Source organism: Gossypium hirsutum, chromosome D11 (genome assembly GCF_007990345.1).
Source record: "Gossypium hirsutum isolate 1008001.06 chromosome D11, Gossypium_hirsutum_v2.1, whole genome shotgun sequence".
In the NCBI taxonomy this organism is placed as follows: domain Eukaryota; kingdom Viridiplantae; phylum Streptophyta; class Magnoliopsida; order Malvales; family Malvaceae; genus Gossypium; species Gossypium hirsutum.
The window spans coordinates 34,837,748-34,856,497 of NC_053447.1; the positions used below are offsets into that span (position 1 = coordinate 34,837,748).

The 18,750-nt window shown below is 33.0% G+C and overlaps 1 protein-coding gene across 1 annotated transcript; it reads right to left on the reverse strand.

The window, feature by feature from the left end:
* Positions 1–14,251: 14,251 nt before the first annotated feature.
* On the reverse strand, positions 14,252–17,397 carry LOC107913446 (50S ribosomal protein L29, chloroplastic). Its single transcript, XM_016842022.2, has 2 exons — positions 16,894–17,397; positions 14,252–14,644 (listed from the first exon to the last, which is right to left on the reverse strand). The coding sequence occupies exons 1-2, from the start codon at positions 17,227–17,229 to the stop codon at positions 14,468–14,470; spliced, it is 513 nt and encodes a 170-aa protein (XP_016697511.2). The 5' UTR covers positions 17,230–17,397; the 3' UTR covers positions 14,252–14,467.
* Between the last annotated feature and the right edge of the window lie 1,353 nt (positions 17,398–18,750).

The following is an 18,750-nucleotide window of genomic DNA, read 5'->3' on the forward strand; positions in this document are numbered from 1 at the left end:
TAAGAACAACAGTTGGTTGTATATTTGAATCTCACCAACAAATAGCAATGAGATTTAATAGAAATATGTCTGTTGATGATATGAAAGAAATGATCAGTGCAAAAATTGTTAAATGTTGTAGGAGGAGGATGTCGAAACTATTTTTCAAATTTCCAGTTTCGTCAAATCCCATCAAATTTAAGGAGATGAAATTTGTAGACGATGAAGACGTGGAAACAATGGTCGCACTTTGTTGTCGGACTAGGAGTGTCAACGCTGAACTGATTCAGTTGTTTGCTAAGTTAGCTGATGTGGAGCCAGTTGAAGATTTCACTCCATTAAGTGAACAATATGGAGTTCAAGATCTATGTATGGAGGTTCTGAGAGCGTTTTTTGATAGGCAATCGTCTATATGCGGGTTTAACATCGATCTTAATGCTCCACCTGCGTTTGAGAACCTTAACTCGGGTCCTTGTTTATAAATACACTTGATGTTGATTAAGATCGATGCAGATGGTGAAAATGGATATGATAATAATTTTTGTTCTGATCACGAGATTAAAGATTATAGTGATCTTGATTTAGAGGAGGTCCCGTTTGATATCGACGAAAAAGGCGAGTGTAACAACCCATTTTCAGTGGTGTCAAAAATAATGGTTTCGGGATCATAATTCCGATAAATGAGTCAGTAAATATTATTTATTTAATATTTACGAGTATTTATTAAGGTCATATTAAAATTTGGTTTAGAAATTTTAAGGTTTAAATAGTTAATTAAGTAAAAAGGATTAAATTGTAAAAGATGTAAAAGTTGACGTTTATTAGTAAATGAGTTAAATAGATATGGAAAGGAAAATTAATGGACTTAATGGGTAAAAATACCATATCTTTAGTTAGTGGATGATTATGGGTTAGTTTTAGTGTAATTTTGATGATTTTTAAAGGTTAAACTTGTAATTAGGAAAATGGTAAAATTAAAACAAAAGATGATAAAACAATATCATCTTCTTCTTCCTTTTCTTTTTGTGTCAAAACTGAAAAAGCAATTGTTGTACGTAGGAAGCATTTGGCCAAGCTTGTCTATGGTGCATGGTATGTTTTTTTATTCTCATTTTTAATGATTTTTTTATGTTTTTGTGATCGTTTTAGCTTAATCTGGCTAACCCGGGGGTCAATTCGTAAAAATGTTAAAATTTTAAGGACTTACCATGAATGAGTTGGGTGTGTTTGTGAATTTAGTTGAAGGAATATTAAGCTTGGTTGATAAATAAGCTTATTTTGTTAAGTGATTTTTAGTGATTTTAATGTTTAGGGACCTATTTGAGAAAATAGTAAAATTCAATGAAAATAGGGTGAAATGATGAAAGATATGGGCTGTAATGGACCCCTAGGAAAATCGGCTAGCATGGTTTTTCTTTAAAAATGGTAATTTTGTAAGTTTCAGGTTTATGGACTAAATGACATAATGATTAAAATATTGGGGATAATTTTATAAATATTATTGAAAGGGCTTATTAGCTTAAGAATAATTAATTGAGAAGTTTGAATGTATTAATTGAGTAGAAATTCTCGTTTAGATCAAGAAACAACTCAATCAGACGTTAATCGCGGAAAAGCTAAAGTAGTGGAATAAACTTCGGTTTCGTGTTCGTGACATATCTATCTAGGTAAGTTTGTATAACAATTAAAGTAATTCATTTGATTTGATTCACTGATTTGAGAAAAGGGAAAGACCATGATTGAAAGATATCATGGCATTATAATCAAAAAGGAAAAAACCATAGTTGAAAGATACTACGAAACGGGTAAGTCCCCAGTTGAAAGATACTACGACACTATACCGGAAAACGATCAAGATCATAGTTGAAAGATACTATGACATCATTTCTGAATTGTGTAAGACCTTGGTTGAAAGATATTGTGGCATCCTCGAAACAATGAAATAATTGAAAATGATATCAATTGAATGGTTATTACATCAATGTTCTAAGGTTCATTATGTGAATAAGAATTTATGAGTATATAAGTGAGAGTTGATATCATTTATGTTTTTTGTAAAGTAAATTTACTAACTAAGTTATGTTTACATGTATTTGAACTTACTAAGCACAGCGTGCTCATATTATCATATTTTTCTTGTAGATTATGTGAAGCCTAGTAGATCAAAAATTCAAGTCAGAGCATACAAACTGTAACACCTTGACCCATGAACTTACTAAGCACAACGTGCTCATATTATCATGTTTTTTCTTGTAGATTATGTGAAGCCTAGTAGATCAAAAATTCAATTCAGAGCATACAAACTGTAACACCCTGACCCGTGTCCGTCGCCGGTGTAATAGCCCATTTTGCCCGGGGCCCAATAAAACCCAAAACAAACCAAATTAATAAAACATTCAGTCCATTTTACAAAAAAACAAACCCACTACCCAAATTAAGCCCAAACAGACCCAATCCAAAAGCCCAAAACTAAACTAAACCCCATTAGCCCACAAAACCTAAAAATTTTTCAGGCAAAAGAAACCCTAGGAACCGCATGCCTCGCGTGGCCTCCTCGTCTGCCACACTTGGCCGCACGCCTCCACCGCCGCCGCTCACCTATCGCTATCCCTCCATGCGCGTCTGACACCACCTGCAACACTCAAAAGAAGAAGACAACAAACACAATCCAAATGGAAAACGACAAAAAAATAGAAGTTTAGGGGTTGTAAAAATCGGCTATATAAGTCGAACACAAACATTATAGTTTTTTCCGGCCTCTAGTTTTTACAGACATTAGAAATAAAATGAGAGTAAAAAAAAGGTTGCTGTGTTCTTCATTTTTTTCTGTTTTTTTCGATTCATTTACTTTTATTTATTTTATTTTTATTTTTTACAAATCCGTTTTTTAAAAAAACTATTAATAAAAAGGAAAAGAGGGAAAGAAGCGTACCTGAACCGCCCGTGGCTCCGTCGACGGAGGTCCTTTCGCCGTCGTCGGAATCGGGCCTTAAAAGGGATCTAAAGTTTCTTCAGTCCCTCGGGTTGAAGGCCCAACCTTCTTGCGCTGCGAAGCAAAGGCCGAGAGGCCTATTTCTTTTGCCGTCGGCCACTAGCCACGGCAACGGCGCGTCAACGGTGGTGCCATGTGACCGGCATTTGAAAAAGGGGATGGGTTGAAAGGATTTGAGAGATCCTCAAGAGTTTTTTGGAAATAGGGGTTGATTTTTTTATTTTTTATTTTGTTTTAATTTGGCTATTTGTACGGGTATCTATACGACGCCGTTTGGGGCTTAAGTGATGATAGCCAAAACGACGTCGTTTCGAATTAGACCCGAGACTCGACCCAGTGGCGCTGAGGATCCGCGTGTTTTACTAGGAAGGGCTAATTGCTTGTTCAGCCCCTCCCTTTCTGCGGTGCAGTGCAATCTGACCCTTTTGCTTCTTTCACTTCAGCCCCATGAATTTTATGTTGATTCCATTTTCATCCGCGTTGAAGCGCCGTGTTTTGGGACTGGGGAATATTTCCCTGGAAGTCCCTCGCCCCTTCAGCGCATTCTCTTTTAGTCCTGAAGCACCCCCTTTTATTTATTTGCGATTTAAGTCCCCTGATTTTCGGTCCATTTTTAATTTCGTCCTTATCCCAGATTATTAATTAATTAATTAATTTTTTATTTTTTAAATTTATTTCTTTTAAGTTTTATATATATATTGTTTATTTTAAAATGTTTTACTTAATATTTACTTTAAATTTATTACGTTATTTGTTTTTTAAAACATCTTATAATATATATAAAATAATTTAATATTTTATATAATATTTTAATAAAAAGGGATATTGTTGTATGTTTTACTTATTTATTTTAAGTTATACTAACCATTTTTTTTAAATTTGGCTCGTTCATTTTATGTTCTCCATATGATTTTTATTTCTCTTCGTTTGTTTATTTACTACTTTTTATGTGTGTTCAAATTTAGCTTTATTGTTTATTGCCATTATTATCATTGCTGTTATATTGTCATTCGTATGATCACGAGTGTTATCGTTTAAGCGTATTAACTTCACGATTATTAATATTAATGCTATGCCTATTATATTTTATTATGTAAATTATTTCATTGATACTCCAAATGAATATTGCAATATCATCTTTAGCCACGTATGATCCTTTCAAAATTTTCCAATGATTCCTTTTAAAGCATAATTAAAGTATAAGCGTATTATTTTTAGATAATTCATCGACTTTCGCCCATTCTTCAAAAGGAAAATTTCAAAGTAAGGCAATATTTTGTGTTTGGAAAATCGAGAAAACGTGCCCTAACGTGCTGGGTTTTGATTTCTCGTTTGACCAAATAGCCAAATATCCTTTTAAAATTTCAAAATAGGGTAATATTTTGCGTTTGGAAAATCGAAAAATCGTGCCCTAACGTGCTGGGTTTTGATTTCTCGTTTGATCAAATAGCCAAATATCCTCTTAAATCTCAATCCATGTCGTTCGAGTTTTTTTTGGGATCGTACTCTAAATTTCTTTAAAGTTTTCAATCTTCGACATTAAGACATTAACTAATCAAATAGGTACCAATTTTTGGGCGTTATGAGAGTGCTAATACTTCCTCGTACGTAACCGACTCCCGAACCTGTTTTTTTTCTGAATTTCGTGGACCAAAATCGTTGTTTTAATAAAATCAAATCGTTTTTTAAAAGCAACCACTTTTCAAGGTGATCCGATCACACCTTATCAAAAAGATTGGTGGCGACTCCCATTTTTCTGTTTACATTTTCAAAATCCAAGTTGACCCCGTTTTCATCAAAAAATGGTGTCAACAACCGAATTAGAGTTACGAGGCATTACTGATCAAAACCCAACTCAGAATTTTTTTTTTCATAAATTATACTAACTCAGCCACGAAATTTCATTCCATATATATATAAGCACATAACCAATTAAAATCAAACATGCATCATTAATCAAATTACATATACTAACCATGTTTCAAAATTTCAACCATATCATTATCATTTACCTAATCAAAATTTAATATCATTCAAATTTTTAAAACATTTCCAAACATATATGATTAAATATCATAAATCAAGCATTATATCCAAACATTTATTTGTACACATATTTCATTTCAACTTACTAACTATACTACATATTACAACATAGGTAATCTACCCTGTAACAATTTGGGCAGCATATATACAACAAATTGGGCAGCATATATATACCAAATTGAGCAGCATTTTTACATCAAAATTGGACAGCATATATACAACAATTTGGGCAGCATAAATACAACAAATTGAGCAGCATTTTTACACCAAAAATTGGACAACATATATACAACAAATTGGGCAGCATATATATACCAAATTGAGCAGCATTTTTACATCAAAATTGGACAGCATATATACAACTATTTGGGCAGCATAAATACAACAAATTGAGCAGCATTTTTACACCAAAAATTGGACAGCATATATACAACAATTTGGGCAGCATAAATACAACAAATTGAGCAGCATTTTTACACCAAAAATCGGAGAGCATATATACAACAAATTGGATAGCATATATATACCAAATTGAGCAGCATTTTTACACCAAAATTTGGACAGCATATATATAACAATTTGGGCAGCATTGAAGCATCTCACAAATAGAATTTGAGTACTATGGAGAAAAGCTAGTTGGATAAACAAGATAGGGATCATCCGCTCGGCAATGCTACCTTGGGAAGAGACAAAACACTTTAATATAACAATTTGAACTCATATTTTAAAAGCTTTTTTGATATATGAATATGAACAAGATTACTATGGAAAAGTTGGTGAACATTGTTTTGACTCATAGCTCTAAGATTACTAGCATGAATAAGCCAGCTTCAACACCACCTAGACTCTTAATCATAAACAGACTTGCACTGACCTCAACATAAAAAAAAGGATGAACCTGGTCTGTCTATTTGTACGCATTGGCTTAACTCACTCTTACGTATACTAGATTTTAGACCATCAAAGCATATGCATTAATACCAAATTCAAACCAAAAGAAATAAGCCATTTTCGCATGGCTATTAATTACACCTATATACATTAGTTCCAAAATCAACATTTCCACTACACTATACATGCCATTTATTCAAAAACAACTTAGTAAAGTACCAAAATATAGACGATAGTGTGACAAGCTTCACAAACGATCCCCGAACACGTAGCGATCACCAAAATCTATACATCATAACAATTATCCAACACATTGTAAGCTAATTTAGCTTAGTAAGTTACAAGAAAATAAACTTTACAATTTAACTTGATATTTCGAATAATATTTAACCAATTCATACTACTAAATCATCTTACCTTTAGCTTACCATATCATAAGATAATTATTAACTTAATACGGTGATTTAACTAAAATCAATATAATTACTCAACCATAAACATTTCTTCAAATTTAAATACAAGGCCAAATACATTATGCATTTCATCATCATGTGATATAAAGAATCATCTTATATATTTGATTCCAAATATAATCACCACATAGGTTTAATACTTACAAAGCTCAACTTTGGATACAACCATAACGATTATTACTCAAGAACTCCAAGTATTTACTCATTATACTAATCATGATTACTCAATAAGTCGAACACTCAATACTAATAGATATTCGAAAATATTTAATAAGTTCGCACACTTAGTGCTTAATAATCAATCTCGCACACTTAGTGCTTTACAATTAAACTCGCACACTTAGTGCTAATCTCATTATCATAAATTTTTATACCCGCACACTTAGTTCCGAAAGTCAACAACTCAATACATCATATTTCAATAATTTTATCACTACATGTATATATATACCATTCAATTCAGCATAATTACATAGATACTAAGATGATTTAAAACGATTCAGAATATATGCTTAATAACTTACCTCGGATGTCGTCAACTAATAGATCACTACTCAACTACTTTCGATTTCCCCCGATCTAAATCCAATTTCTTGGTTTCTTGATCTAAACATATTCAAATAAATCTCATTTAAACATATTTTTATTTAATTTAGTCTAAGAACACATAAATGGGCAAATTACATTTTTGCCCCTGACATTTCACATTTTTACAATTTAGTCCAAATTGTAACAAAAACACAAAATATTCCAAATTAATTACACTATGGTATGGCCGAATACTCCCTAGTCTCATATAGGTCCTTGCATGTCATTTATTTCACATTTTAGTCCCTCAATTTAATATTTTCTTAATTTAGTCCTTAATACACATTTTTATCAAAAATAACTAATTATAACATGAAAATCTAACAACATATATTTATTTCCCATCATCTAACAACAAAAAAAAACAAGCCTTCAACAATGGCAAGACATAAAATCATCATCAAATTCAAAAATTAAACATGGGCTTTGTAAATTTCATAGCAACGATCTCAAAAAACATAAAAATTATTAAAAACCGAAACCAAAACATACCTTAATCTGGCTCAACAATGGCCGAACCCTAGCCAAGCTTTTATCTTTTATTCTTTCTCTAGTTTTGAAAGTGGAAGAAGATGATATGATAATGGCTTTGTTATTATCATTATTATTATTATAACTTATATTATAATATTATCATTTTTAACTTTTATTTTTAATGTATAAAAACCATATAATAAAAAAATACGCCATCCACTACCTTATAATATTGGCTAAATTTCAACATAAGGCCTCCAAATTATAAAGACAACAACAATTAGGCACTTTATTATTTAACCATCAAATTTTTATTTTAAGCGATTAAGCCCTTTTTTATTAAATCGACACTCAAACAAAAAAATCAATTCATGAAACTTTCACACATGTAAATTCACACATAATAAACACAGAATAAAATATTAAAATATTTTTAGGACTCAAATTTGTGGTCCTGAAACCACTGTTCTGATTAGGGTAAAAAATCGGGCTGTTACACAAACTATCCATCTCTTATCTTGGTAGATGTTTTGAGTTATTTTGGAAGTTGGTTATGAATGACATGTATTAGGATCTTTTGGTTTAATTGTTCATGTTGTTATGTTTAGTATTTGAAATGGTGTTACTTTGTAATCATGTATATATATGTTCAGTATTTTGGTTTAATTGTATTGTAGTAAATGCTTTTGATCTTTGATGGATGCTTTATGATGATATGTATAAATGTTGTTTAAAGGTTGTGAAGAAATGATATATTTGAGTAGTGTTTAGTACATATTTAGATATTGCTTTAAGATGAAATTGTGTGATTGTTGGATATAGTCACGAATGGTTTAAATGAGTGGTAAATTAGGTATGTGATGATCCTTGTTCCTTATGAATTTAAATGAAAGATAGCTTGGGGTGGGATAGTTGTTTGATTTGGTTTATTTTGGAAATAAATTGTTGCGTCAATGAAGAACCATTGGTTAGGCACCTAGGTTGATTGATTTTGGCATATTTTAGAGGTTTTTGGTTGATTTTTAAAGTGTAAATGTGTTTGGAAATGATATGTCTTGGTGTGGAAGAAAGGGAAATTGATTTAGCTTGCTTTAGGGGTTATTTTGGCAGTACACGGCTTGGACACGGGCTATCACACAGCCGTGTGCCACACACAGTTACACCACATGGTCATGTGTCAATTAAAATTTAAGTGCAGGTTGAACCATATGGTCGCAGAGAGTTATACGGCCTGACGACACGGCCGTGTGACCTAACTTCGAATGCACACACGGTTTGGCACATGGCTTATGACACAGTTGTGTGAATCCATTTCGAATAACCATACGGGCGAACACATGACTTGGGACATGGCTGTGTGTCCTGTACTTCGAATTCTACATGGTTGGCCACACGGCCTGGGCAAGCCACATGGCTGTGTGACCTTTGTTTCCAAAATTTTTCAATTTTTCGATTTTGTTTCAAATTAGTCTATGAATTTTTCCAAACTATTTTTAGGGCATCGTAAGCTTGATTTAAGGCCTGTAAGTGTCTTTATTCTATAATTGAAATATGTATTCAAATAATATTAATTAAATTGATTAATTGTTTTGTTTGAAGTTAATTGTTTCTATTTGTACTGTAATACTTTGCAACTTTAATCCGGCAACGGAGACGGGTTAGGGGTGTTACAATGCGAATGATAATAGAAATGTTTACGTGTCTTCAGTTAGGAACTTGAGTCGAAGCATTGTCAGACACAATGATTTTGGGGCTTACATGTTGATCGTAGATCCCGATGCGACGCATGCATCTGAGTTCTCTAAATACCCCGATATACTACCTGCTCACCTATTGGTTGTAGATCCCGAATAAGAGGAGTTGTTCATGGACCAAAAATTCGCGACCAAGGAAGATTACGTATTTACCATTAAGTGGTATAACATGAATGTATCGGTTGACTACAAAGTCGTTGTGTCTAAATCGACATTATATATTGGAGAGTGTTGAAGGTCGACAAAAGGGTAGAATTGGTGGGTACAAGCTGCATTTATCTAAAGATCACAAATATGAGAGATTCAGAAATTTGTTGGCCTCACACATGCACTTCTGCATGTATGACACAAGATTATCACAAATTTAATGCGAAAACTATCTGCAATTGCATCATGCCAATGGTGAAAGACATGTCGACCATTCCTGTACCGGTACTGATTGCTGAGATACAAGAACGATTTTAATACCAGTGTCATACTGGAAAGCATGGATAGCTGAATAGATGGCAATGAAGCAGTTGTATGAAGATTGGGATGCGTCGTACAATGAACTTTAAGGGTGAATAACTGTTATGTAAGAGTACGCGCCAGGGACTGTCGTTGAGTTGTAGACACGACCTTATTACAGCCCAGACAACCAACAACAACTGGGAAGAAGAATTTTGCACTGGATGTTCTAGACATTTGATTCATGCGTGCGGGCATTTCTCCACTGCAAGCCGCTTGTGCAGGTTGACGGTACCTAGTTATACGAAAAATATACGCAGATCCTCCTTTTTGAGGTTGCACAAGACGAGAACTGAAACTTGTTACCGATAGCGTTTGCCATTGTGGAGTCAGAGAACATGGAATCGTGAGAATTTTTCCTAACGAACTTGTCGACGTATATTGTTAGAGAAGATAATAGTTGCATTATATCGAATAGATCGAAGGGACTAATTTCCAGCATTGGATACAATACATCAAACTTGCTTCAGAAAGATTGCCCAAAGTTGAAAAACAAGGGTCTAATAAAGGGAAAGCTATAAGAGAATCAAATTTAGCTAAGTGTGATGATGAAGATTCAAATTTTTCCTGATGTATGGATGTTGGATTCAACTTGTACCTATAATATGTGTATCATTTAGAGTACTTCTTTGATTTTATGGAACTAAAGGGTGGAAATATCTATACAATAAATAATACTCCTTTTACCACATATTGGATTAGTTCTACACAATTGAGAAATCATGATGAATCAATCATAACTTTACATGATGCTCGTTATGTATCGGATGTGATGAAGAATTTCATTTCAGTGGAAACCTTGGAATAAAAAAGTTTTGAAGTAAGAGTTAAAAAAGGTGTGATGAAGATTATTTCTGGTGTACACGAGGTTAGGGGTGAGCAAAATCCGATTCGATTTGAAAAACTCAATAAAAATTTCAAAATTTGAAATAATTAGTTCGAGTTATTTGAGTTAATCAAGTTATTCGGATCAACTCGAATAAAAAAATAAGTTTTCGGTTTAACTCAAATATGAGTTACACAATTCGAGTTATCCGAAAATCCAAATAAGGAAAGGCAAAACTAAGTCGTTTTGATAAATGTTTACCTTTTCTAAAGTTAAAAGTCAAAACCATTAAGTTAAAGGGCAAAACTATGTCGTTTTGATAAATGTTTACTCATTAAGTTAAAAGGCAAAACCATTATATTGTTTATGTAGTTAAATAATCTTATACTTCATCTACTAGTTAAAAAATTGATTCATGTAAATACAACATTGAGTATAAATAATAGGATTCGTTAACTTGACTCGACTTGAATCGATTCGATTCAATTTGAAAAAATTCAAATTGAGTTCGGTTGCTAAAATAGGATTCGTCAACTCGACTAACTCAAATTTTTTTTATTCGATTCGACTTAACTCGATTGAGTACTCACCCCTACACGAGTTAATGAAGGGGGTCCACAAGAATAATAACGCGTACCACTATTTGAGTAGTATAGCTAGTGGGATAGTCGCTGCGACATCAACTAAAAATCGGGAGTTAGAATCACTTAAGCTATGACATATGCGCTTGGGGTATGCAAGTGAAAAATCTTTGAAATTACTCATAAATCAAGAATTATTGAAAGGAGTAAGAACCTGTAAACTGGATTTCTGTGATCACTGCATTAAAGAGAAGCAGACAAGGGTGAAGTTTAGGACTTGAATCCATGATGCTAAAGACATCTTGGATTATGTTCATTTAGATGTCTAAGGTCCCTCTAAAATAAGCTCTTTGGGAGGAAAACATTATTATGTAACTTTTGTTGATGATTATTCTTGAAGAGTGTGGGTGTATACAATGAAGAAAAATGATGAAGTGTTAAGAACTTTCCTAAGTGGAATAAGATGATGCCCTTATCTTCGCAAATCTTTGTCTTCATTGTATACACCTACACTCTTCAAGAATAATCATCAACAAAAGTTACATAATAATGTTTTCCTCTCAAACAGCTTGTTTTAGAGGGACCCTAGAAATCTAAGTGAACATAATCCAAAATGCCTTTGCTATCATGGATTCAAGTCTCAAACTTCACCCTTGTTTGCTTCCCTTTGATGCAATGCTCACAGAAATTCAGTTTATAGATTCTTACTCCTTTCAATAATCCGTGATTTATGAGTAATTTCAAAGATTTTTCACTTGCATTCCCCAAGCGCATATGTCATAGTTTAAGTACTTCTAACTCTTGATTTTCAGTTGATGTTGTAGCAATTGTCCCACTAATTGTACTACCCAGATAGTGGTACAAGTTATTATTCTTGCGAACCCAATTCATTACCACGTGTGTACCAAAAATAATCTTCATCATATCATCTTTCGCTCTCACTTCGAAACCTTTTGATTCCATAGTTCCTATAGAAATGAAATTCTTCATCACATTTGGCACATAAGGAACATCATGTAAAGTTATTATTGATTCATCATTATTCCTCAATTAAACAGAACCAATCCCATGTAGTAAGAGGAGTATTATTTTTTTGTATAGATATCTCCACCTTTTAGTTCGTTAAAATCAAAGAACCACTCCAAATAAGGAAACATATGATAGCTACAACCTGAATCGAACATCCATACATCAGAATGGCTAGTTAACACTTAGCTACATTTGATTCTGTTATAGCTTTTTCTTTATCAGATTTACCATTATTTTTCAACTTTGGGCAATCTTTCTTTTAGTGTCTTTTTTCTCGACAGAAAGCACACTTATCTTTACTTTGTTTCCCTTTTGACTTGGATATCCTCTTTTATACTTTACTCCTGGTGTGTGAAAGACCCTAGACTACCAAAGCTTTTGCATCTTCGGTTGAACTTCCCTGCTTTTCCTTCTTTCTCAATTCATAATAAAGTTACACATACTTCATTAAGAGATACATCAACCTTCTCATGAAGTAGAGTAGTTTCGAGGAACTTAAACTCCTTAAGTGAATTTTCATATTTGAAAGTCTCTCCATATTCACTAGATCAGTGACTAATTGATTAAAACTGGAGATGTGATCATTTATAGTGGTACCTGGAACATAAGTGAAGTAAAACAACCTTTTCTACATGTGGAACTTATTTTGACTATTTTTCTTCAAAAAATTTTCTTCTAGTTCCAACCACAACTTATTTGTAGAAGTTTTCTTTGAGAAAGCATACCTCTACTCTCAAGAAAGGCACGATCGAATTGTACCACATGCCAAAAGATTGATAGTCTTCCAATCTTTCTCATAGTTTCTTTTCAAATGGTAATGTCTAGATCTTGCTGAAAGAGAGCATCTAGAACTTCACTTTGCCACATATTGACATGATGTGGATCCTCTTGAAATGTTTACCATTTCAACCATAATCTTTCAATATGCCCAAGGGAATCTTTTCTATTGTGGAAAATTAGTTTAAACTGCAACCACAGAGCATATTTCGAATAACCTTCGACTTTGATACCACTTGTTCTGCCATAGGGAAAAGAGAGTAAATTATTGTACTAGAAAACCACACCAGGTTCAATTCCAAAGAAAGATTGGATGGGTTACAAAATGTCCCACTTAAAACCCAACCTCCTAGATAGAATCTCCCTACAATGTAATTTAATAGCACAACATATCACTGCAATTATATCCTGCAAAATATTGAAAGATACAAAAAAAAAATAAAGAACATAAAAAATTTAACTGAGGTTTGACAAATTATGTTTACATCCTTGAACAATACCAAATATATTTCATTGCAAAGAAGATAAGTGAGATATTACAAATAAGGAGAGGGAAAAGTAACCTTATGAAGAATATGACAAGTTTGGGGATGATTCAAAGATGGAAAAACAACCCTTATTTATAGTAGTACAAAATCTCTACAACTCTGTACTTTTTAGATATGAGATTATACTATTTCAATTACATATTTTTTTAAATTATCCTAATAAGTGTAAAATATGGTTATTAAAAATTAATTTAACAAGCATAAAATACACTTGTGAAATAATTTACGTAATTATTAAAATTTTCCCATAAGCATTCATGCCAATCTCATAAGGATTGTTCGAAGAGTTCTACTTTCAGGTTTTGTACAACCCAAACAATAAGCTCCTGCCAAAGTCAACATGCTTGTATTATCTCACCCCATACCAGTTTAGAATTGAAGCAACTAGAATATATATACGTATTTTGTATTATATATGTCCATTTTATAATCCATATTTAGGATTCGTAACTGTCACTCCTAATAATATTATCTCCAAATTTCGAACCTAGTATCACTATATCCAACATTATATCTCATTCCAATATTTATTCCACGCAATACACACTCTAGTTAAACAATGCATTAAACATAAATTTCATTTAACATCTCTTGTTAACACCCCCCACCCCCCCCCAGAAAAAAAAGTTTTGGTTGCTTAAAAGCTTTTCTTTTCTTTCTGTAAATTATATGAAGTCATCCTACAATAATATATATATATGAGTGTGTGTAATATCTGAAATAGATTCTACTGTGTAAGAATAAGATGATGTTATCCCAACTCTTGTCACAAGCTTGGTTGAGAGCTTAGTAAAAACCAGAAATGGTAAAATTGAATTTTGTCAAGTGTTTCCCCACGATAGGAAGAAAGTTTTGAGGTTAAAAACAAAACATTGAAGGAATCCTAGCTTTAACTTCAACACCAAAACATTATGCACAAAATGGGTCTGAAATAGAAACTGCAACAACTTAAAAGAGCACTTCTCAAAGCCATGAAAATGTAAGTATCCAACACTGGATCACTCAAGCAGCTGATTTCTCAGCTTCTTCTGCTGCCTCTTGCTCTCTCAACTTGATCAAAGATGGGGGTGGTTTCACAACAATGCTTTTCTTCCATTGCCGATCGAGCTTTCTTGACAATCGCTTGTTGATGCCCTCTTCGAGCTCTCTTTCCCGTTTAACAGTAAGCATGCGAGCAATCTATAAAAGGAGAATGCTTTCTTTGTTATAATAACATCATACTCAAAGCTTATATACATTGTAAAACTACCCTTAATCTTCACAAAAGAGTTCAATAATGTATGACTAAAGTTCGAGTAGTGAATAATCAGACAAAATAGAACTGTTCCTGGGTGCTTTACCAGCTCGCAAAATTTGTGGGAGAAACTTTTCTGCTTTATTTGGATATCGAAATAAAACATAGATTATCTAGCAAAAACTCAAACAATACCAATAACATGTCAAAGGAACTAAGACATCAGCCGTACATCGAAGAAAATTGAAATTTGTTTCCCAAAGCCTCGTGAATTTGATCATTAGACAGAACAAGCATAGGGTCATAACGTTAACCGTGAAATTTTTAGATGAAAGCAGTTTTAACAGATGAAGAAGTCAATAAACATGCAAACAAAGGGAGCATATTCAACTATGGTCAGCAGAAGCTTATCTTGTCAATATCGGAACTACAGCATGTTTATTCTTCACCAGTAAACTTTAAAAGAAACACATCCTCCTATCACAGACCAATTCTTAGCCATGCTCAAATGACTTCGGTTTTGCCTCTGTTATCTTGCAACTGCCTATAAGTTAAATCAAAACACAACCAAATGGCTACTACTAGTCTACTAGTATATCAACACAGTTTAATTTCAGGTAACATGAAGCTGAGGCAAAGTCATATTCCTGTGTTATAATTTAAAGAGTTTAAGGTTACCATTAAATGGTTTTATTTTACCATCATATCTGCTCTTCAAATAATGCTATAAGGATAATACGATCATTGTTAAATATATTAAGTATACCCATAAAAGACAATGACAAAGGATCTCTGCCATTAAGTCCAAATAGTGCTCCAAATTTACCAAACAATGATCTCGGTAATTGATTGCCAAAGTACCATACCGTTCACTACTTTCTGCTTCCACTCAATATATATATTTTGGTGAAAACTTCCACTCAATATTTAAACATACTGTTTTTGACCCTGAAAAGTCAGAGCCCCAAGCCCCGGGCATAGAAAGAAAATGGCATAATCAAAATATCTGGCAAAGATGACAGTCCATTTGCATCTACCCAGTAAACAATGTTAGTGCACTTAGTGTCACTTCAAAAAGCAATTGATTAACTGTAATCCAAATAAAACCACAAAACCTCAGTTGGCCATTTTGTCAACCAATTTTCCCACCATGCAGGTCCAACTAGAAATGAAAATTAAGGCCATAACCTCTGCAAACTCACCAAAACTAGGTCCTTTTATACGTTTCAATCTAAGTCCTCATTGACTTTCCTCTTACTCTCTTGACATGGAAATTCTTCCGCTTTGACGAAAACAAAGATGACAGAAGTAGAAAACCAGCTAGAAGCAACAAATTCCTCAAGGACAGGTTACCAAAGCCACCACTTGCATAGCCTATCCTCCCCCCCGCTCCCCTTCTCTCCTTTTTCCAACAAGGCCTGGTTTCACAATCCTAGTAGAACACTTCCTCCATTGAGATTTCAGATAAAGGTTTTATTACCCCAAGCCCTACACCCAAGTCTTCCTTCTTAATTTCATAAGAGGACCAATCCCAGTGCCATTTTACCAATTTTGTACACAATGTATGCCAAAGAAAGGCACCCAAAATTTCAGAGGAAAAACAAAAGCAAAGCAGTTGACTTCTCAACCTACTTAATAAAATATGCAAAGCTTTATAACTGGCCAAATTGAATAACAAAAAGGATGATGAATGAACAAACACATACAACAAATGCACATCCGAAAAAGATAACTTGACCATGGTTATGTATTAATAACATAAAAACTTCACCATATTCCATAATTCTGTTAAGCTGCTTTGGATTACAATTAGAAACGAAAATGCACTGCTTTGACAACACTACTCCATAATATGTTTTACCTTTAGTGAATTGTGATTATATTAGAGTTATTGGTTATCTACTAAACAAAATATAGCTATCATTCTCACTTCCGTCTTCCAATCAAAGTTTAGATTTTCGGCAACTTGAATGACAAGGATAATAATCCTAAAAAAAAAAAATTTCTGTTCTCAGCCCCTATCTGTAGAAACTTGTGACATTCTAGCTCAATGTGAATTGAAATATCACTTCATTTGATTCTCCATATCTTAAAATAAAACTAAAGTAATATCCAGATTATGAAATCCCATTTGAAATTCAATTAAGAGAAGATTATTTAAAACAATAAAATGTGGGGGGAAAAAAGAATATACCCTTTTGCGCATTCGCCCAAACTCGCTAGACTTGAACTCATTACGAACCGATTTCTGGAGACGAAGCATCAAAAGCTCACCTTTTAACTCAACCACTTCATCGTTGATTTCCTCAGTGGTTTTGGCTCTTATTTCCTTCATTTCTTCTTCTCTCTTAGCCATCATGACCACGGAGGACGAAGGTGACGGTTGCCGAAAGAAGGTGGCCTGAGAAGGCAACCGTTGGGGACATAAGTGCTGGATTCTAACGCCGGTGAAGGAAGTTTTGGGAATTGAGGATTTGGGTTTTGGAGGGAGAGTTAAGGTAGCTGGGGAAGCAATTGAGACGCTCAACATCTTTGCTTCTTTGAATTCAGCTTTATCTTTGTGGCTGTTTTCCTGTAGGTGCAAAGCTCGCTTCTCGCTTGAGCTTTAGTACTAGGGATGTAGATTGTAGATAAGGCCTTTTTTTTATCCTTCTTGTCCGTTAAAATAAAAAATAATTCATTTTCCATTTTTAAGTTCGGTTTTTTAATCAATGGCCGCATTCCTTAAAAGGATTTGAAGCCCGAGCCCATACCTGATCAAGAGTAAATTCATTGGTAACCAGGAGCAAGAAAATTTTTTTGGGACAGAAAATAAGTTATAAATTTTGATAAAAGATAAAATTAAATTTTTTTATTATATTAGTTAATATTTTTTTTATATTTTTTAAAGATTAAATTAAAATTTATTATTTTTAAGAGGTGGACACATAATTTTATCATTATTAATTTATATTTTATACATTTTAAAGAGAAAATTTTCCAATTTTTTTTTTAGTGGGGTGATCCCCTGCCTGTCCCTCCCACCACCCCATTTGACAACCTATAAGTTCTTTTTTGAGTTTTATTTTAAGAGTCATATTTATGATTTCATATTCTTTTAAACTATTTCACTATTCATCCATTGGTTAAAAAGTTAAAATTTAAGTTAAGCTTTAACGGTGTTTTGAATCTTGAGTATCTAGGTTTAAGACTCACAAAGTGCAAAGTCTATATTGTGCAGTTGCCGTATTTTAGTTTAGTTAGCCCAATTTGTTGGCTTTAGCTTTTATAAAAATTGTACCAGTGCTTAGTTTATTTGTATGATAGTAGTTTGAGTCTATTGTGCAATTACTCAAACAATCTATTTGTGCTGTAATAATTTGATACTTACAATTACTCGAACATGTGTTTGTATTGTACTTTGATTATATTGTACTTATAGCACTTAAAAAAAGTTAAAAGTTAACTATCATGTTCATATAAGCACCAGTTATCATGTTTGGCTTGTTATAATGAATTGATTATTCTGTAAGAATGAAATTGAATTGTAATGGAATGAAATCAACAAAATAATAGTTTGATTGGATACCAAATTTTAACATATTTTATGTGACATCATAATTCAAATGTTATGTCTATAATTTCATTAATATTTAAAAGAGAACAGGAGTAAGGCAAAGGTTATGAGCTAACTTCTTTTTAAGGAATTCTTTCATAATAAAAATCCTCACAACCAATTTCATTAATAAATTTTAGAGAAGTCACCACCAACAAGAAAAACAACTTTATTGACATAAAATGTTGGGTTAGCCGTGGAAGAAGGAAAATAAATGCCATTGCTTGCTTGTGACCAATATTGTCTCGAAATTTCAGAATAGAGAATAAAAAAGAATTTGTATCTACACTGCCAATCTCATAAAATTCTCAACCCAACATCTTGCTAATTGTCTGCTATGCTTTTGATTTCACCTAAAACCACGTACAAGAGATGGAATGAATGGCCTATTACATTTCATTAATTTCTTCTAAATTGGTTATGCTCGGTTGTCTTTCATTGTCGGCATAAAAGTTG